The sequence below is a fragment of the Vidua macroura genome, chromosome Z, assembly GCF_024509145.1.
Source record: "Vidua macroura isolate BioBank_ID:100142 chromosome Z, ASM2450914v1, whole genome shotgun sequence".
NCBI lineage: Eukaryota > Metazoa > Chordata > Aves > Passeriformes > Viduidae > Vidua > Vidua macroura.
In genome coordinates this window covers 75,007,418-75,012,026 of record NC_071611.1, presented here as the reverse complement: position 1 = coordinate 75,012,026, position 4,609 = coordinate 75,007,418, and the positions used below count along the sequence as shown (strand labels likewise).

Sequence of the window (4,609 nt, the reverse complement as noted above, 5' to 3'; positions counted from 1 at the left end):
TGATTCTTCCATATCCTTCAGTGCTCACCTTGACCCCATCTTTTAAGCTCCAGCCTGCAGTGGCAATTTCTTGCCTAGCAGATGCTTAGAGATGAGCCTTCCCTCCCAAAGGAAAAAAGGCTCCAGTGCAGCCCCAGCTCTTCCAAGCTGCAACAGGTCTTGCCTTGACAGCTGATGCCAGCCCCAAGGACGGTTTTACAAGTGGGCCTTGGTGGAAGCACTTTAAGCTGTGGGCATGGGATTTTGTCTAATGGACACACAGGAGAAGGACACCGCTCTCTGAGCGTATTTGCACCTTACCCTCTCACGGGTTTCCCGAATATAAGGAGCCTCTCCTTTGGCCATTTCTATTCCCACGATGCCAAGGGACCAGATGTCCACTTTGGGGCCGTATGGCTCTCTTCTCACCACCTCGGGTGCCATCCAGCGAGTGGTCCCGACCATCGACCTCCGTTTACTCTGCTCACGGCTGAGCGGAGCACAGAGGCCAAAATCACCTGAGGAGAAAAACAAACACTGCTTCAAGTAGGGAACCAAGGAAAAGGCTTCCTCACTCTACGTCTCAGAATGCAGTGCTGAATCGAGCTGGAAAAGCAGCTGGGCTCTCATTCCTCAGGGCTGCAGCCAAGGACATGGGCAATTGTCCACTTAGCAACCCCCCCCAGGATTCCCACCCTGGCTTTTCCTCAGGCACGAGAACGTTTACACTGTAACTCTCTCCCTTTGGAAGGAACACACACACAAACCAAAGTTACTCTTGCTACCTTCTTGCTCTCTAGACCACTCAGCCCCTTACAGCTGCGCCCTGGGCTCCCAGAGTGCTCCCTGCCCTCTCACCAGCGCCACTGCTGGGCACCCGGCAGCCGCTCAAAAGCAGCCCCACACCGCCTCCCCGGAGCGCTGCGCCTGACCCAGAACACCCACCCAGCTTCACGGAGCCATCCCGGCCCAGAAGGATGTTGTTACTTTTGATGTCTCTGTGGATCACCTGGTTGGCATGAAGGAAAGCCAGGCCTTGCAGGCACTGGGAGAGAAAAAAGAAACAGGAGGCCAAGAGTTAGCCTGATCTGATTTCATCACACCCAAAAGGACACTGCTCCTGAAGATTCACAGATCTCAAAGGAGCAGTGAGCACTGGAAGGAGGAAGTGCTTGCTGCTGCAACACTAGGAGGAGAGCAGGATCTTTCCAAGGCAAGGCATATTAGCGCTTGAGAGGGAAACATCAGTCCTTGCTCAAGACTGTCCCCTGCAAAGCCAGTCAGAATGATCCCTGCTGCACTGCATGCGTTCTCCCTGTCTGGAGGACAAGCAATGGTTTGCCAAAAGAGAAAAAGTTCCTGCCTTGGGTACAAGGGGATCACTGTCGGGTGGGAGGCTGGAGGACAAGGGTTATAGGGCTTCCTCGACAGCAGACTTGGAAGGAGCTCATTTGTCAGTTTTCAGTAGCAAGCAGCATGGTGGGTGCCATGCCATCCTTTGAAGCTTGGACTGTGACAGATGAGTCTCTCTTTGGCTTTGCCGCTGGTTTAAAACTTGGACACCAGCACCTTTGCACTTACAGGCAAAGAAGGCAATGCAGAAAGGGTTTGGGCAAAGGCTTGGAGAGGCAAAGTGCAGAACAGAAAATACAAATGAAAACGAGACAGGGAGTTCAACAATGGTCTAGAAGAGTAAAGAACAGACTATAGTAAGGGCAGGGACACTGGCAGGCAGTTCACTCCCAATGCTCTTTCTTCTCCAAAGCATGAGAGCAACACAGAAAGAAAGCTCTGAACATGGAATCACTCGCTTTGCAGCGCTTTTGAGGGACGAGCCTGTCCAAGCCATCCCAAGCACAAGCAGGACCCCTTACCTCCCGACACACTGTTGCTATGTGTCCTACAGCCATCCTTTTCATGCTGACCACATCAGCTAAGGAGCCTCCATCCATATACTCCAACACCACCAGGACATCCTCACTGACAAGGTAGCTGCAAGATGAAAGCAACAGCGTGGAGCTGAATGTGCACAGCTGAAGTGCCGGATGAAGGAAAGACTGCAGCTGAGTTTTGTTTCCAGGTCACTGGTAAATGAAGACGGAATCAAATGAAGACACACTCCACCCAGGCTATCCAGTGCTTGCCATCTGTGCCGTCTGAATGAGGAAGGCACATCCGTGGAAAAGGAGGCTGTGGGTATTCTCAGCTCAGTCAGAGAGAAAGGGAAAGGTTTTCTAATCAGGCAAGAGCCTGGGAAACATGCTGATGGCTTAGTAAGAGAGCCAGGTTTCTGAGATTGATCTCCAAGCTATTTCTGCCAGGAAGCATTCATGGGGACAAAATGCAATCTCCTCCCACGCCTTGTGCAGGACTAGATTGATGTTAATTGAAAGATCCATTTTCTGCCAGAATATTTACCTTTCTAGGTAGGTGACAATATTGGGGTTCTTATATTCCTTCATGACCAGGATTTCCTTCAACACATCCTCGCAGCCCTGGCGCTGGAGATTAAGTTGCTTTACGGCCACCTGCAATGACATTGAAAAGCCATCAGGAGCGGACATTACGAGAGCCTCTTTCTCCGTGCACTCACGGGCCTGGATGCCTTGTCACCTCGGTAGAAATGGACGCTAAACCATCAACCACAAAGCGCTAACAGCACTCTCTGCACCTGCAGACTTCTCAAACAGACTTTGTTTATAACTACTATCATCATTCACACATGTTTTGCAAGCCAAAAGTAATTTTGCTCCTGTGAAGGTAAATTGAAACCACTGGAAATACGTTAGCATTTCTAGGGGCTTTCACCAGCCTTTTGGAGATGGCTGCCATTCTTGACTGGGTGCCAAAGGAAACACACACCTACATGATGGGGAACATGCTGTCCAAAAAAGAACTCCAAGGCGACTTAGAGTAAAGTTACAATCCTAGCACATCCTAACTTCTTCAGTTTGGGTTTCGCAACTCTGAAGAACAATCTTGAACATGGTTTACACCGTGGAATTATTGTCATTTGTAATTCTTTAGTGGCTTTAAGAATGAATAACCCTTTATGTGGTACCCTATGGATGCACGGCAGGTCATAAGCAGGGCTTCGGGCTTTCGGACGCCTCCTCCACCTCCCTCCAAGTGCAGTTCCTGAGCGCAGCACTGCAGGTGGATAATGAACTACCAGAAAGATGCAGTTGTATTTGCTGAGAGCCAAAAACAAGAATCAAGGACTATGAACTTATCGTCCCAAAGAGCAGCGGCACTCTCCAAGACACCATGTCTTCAACACAGGATCAACACAAGGTTGTATTATTTAAGGCTCTTCATCAATTTCTTCTCACTGATCTGTGTGTGTGTGTGTGTGTGTGTGTGTGTGTGTGTGTGTGTGTGTGTGAACTAGGTTCCCTAGGACTGAAAGGCAAAACTGTGCTCCAGGCAAGATCTCTCCTTCTTTAGGATTTGCATTATATTTTTAAACTGAACCACGTGATGGAAAACAATGGGAAATCCTATCTGTGTCTGAACCTGGGCTTAAGAGGAATTGGGCTGGAATGACGGCTCTTGCCATCTGCTAATCTATGCATGTTTATCCAGGAAGTCCAAGCCAGCGTGTCCTTCTCTGAAAGGCACCAGCGCCATCCTTGCATTCATTCAGGTAGGGAGGGAGGACAAAGTCTGTCCCAAATGCATTTTGCAGCCTGCCTCTGGACAGGCTGCTTCTGTGGGACAGCCTTTGCAGCAAAGAGTCAGGCGGCCCAAAGCTTAGGCCACGGATCACATCACAAGGGAAAGCACTCAAGGGCTGCAAAATCTGAATGGGCTGTTGGCACTTACTGCTCGTCCTGTGGCAGCGTTGAAGGCCTTATAAACGGTTCCAAACCCCCTGGAAACAGAACAGTGGCAAGAACAGAGAAGTTGGTCAGTGCTGAGAAGCAAAAGGCAGCCCAGGCAGGAGCTCTCTGCTTCCTGCAGTGTCTCAAAACCACCGGGCTTTGTCTACTCTTCAGCCAAAGGCACAGCAGCCCAGCAGCCCTCTGCCACGCAGAGTGTCCAAGGGAAAAGCTGGGTGCAACCAGAAGAGAAAGGGCTGCTACAAATCTCAAATGTACACACTAGACTGTGCATGCGGGTGTTTTCTTCGCCTTTTCCTTCTGGCATCTGTGCCTGTGGCGTGCCTTTCCAGGCAATGAAACATAGAGTCCTGCTGGGCCTTCTCACCACTCTCTTTTCATCCTACCTGCCAAACTCAGGCAACACCACACAGCCTTTTTTATTTTCCTGACCACGGAATGTTGTTTTCAGCAAAATACTACTAAGAAATGCTACTGACAGCTGCTATCTGACAGCTATCAGGTGGGACATTGCTCTCTCAGGTTCTTCTTCCTTCATGAGTGTGGCCAAATTACTTTGAATCAATCAAAACCATGTCTCCTGGGAAAATAGGCTAACTGGTGCCACATGTTTGAGGGACAGGAAGGCTTCCAGGTCCTGCTCCTTGAGGCAGGCAAGATGTCGTCAGCATCCAGTGATCTTTCATGATGCCTTGTACTGCCTCAGCACTGAGACAGGGACAGACTAAAGCCAGGGCCTGAAGATGCTTGCAGCTTGCCTGACTTCCCATGTGATATTGCAGCACCAA

The 4,609-nt window shown here is 49.9% G+C and overlaps 1 protein-coding gene across 1 annotated transcript; it reads right to left on the bottom strand.

Annotated features, from left to right (window-relative positions):
• Positions 1 to 222: 222 nt before the first annotated feature.
• LOC128822369 (serine/threonine-protein kinase PAK 2-like) lies at positions 223 to 2,672 on the bottom strand. The gene is made up of 5 exons (XM_054004066.1): positions 2,398 to 2,672; positions 1,854 to 1,971; positions 925 to 1,024; positions 309 to 497; positions 223 to 227 (listed from the first exon to the last, which is right to left on the bottom strand). Exons 1-5 carry the CDS (start codon positions 2,541 to 2,543, stop codon positions 223 to 225), a joined length of 558 nt encoding a protein of 185 aa, XP_053860041.1. The 5' UTR covers positions 2,544 to 2,672.
• Positions 2,673 to 4,609: the final 1,937 nt, after the last annotated feature.

What these genes read in the sequence shown, in the direction of transcription:
- LOC128822369 (XM_054004066.1), bottom strand. Translation starts at nt 2,543, where the DNA reads ATGTCCGCTCCTGATGGCTTTTCAATGTCATTGCAGGTGGCCGTAAAG. An exon ending in TAGCAACAGTGTGTCGGGAG is followed by an intron (nt 1,025 to 1,853) that starts GTAAGGGGTCCT and finishes TTTCTCTCCCAG; the next exon opens with TGCCTGCAAGGCCTGGCTTT. An exon ending in GGATGGCTCCGTGAAGCTGG is followed by an intron (nt 498 to 924) that starts GTGGGTGTTCTG and finishes TTTTCTCCTCAG; the next exon opens with GTGATTTTGGCCTCTGTGCT.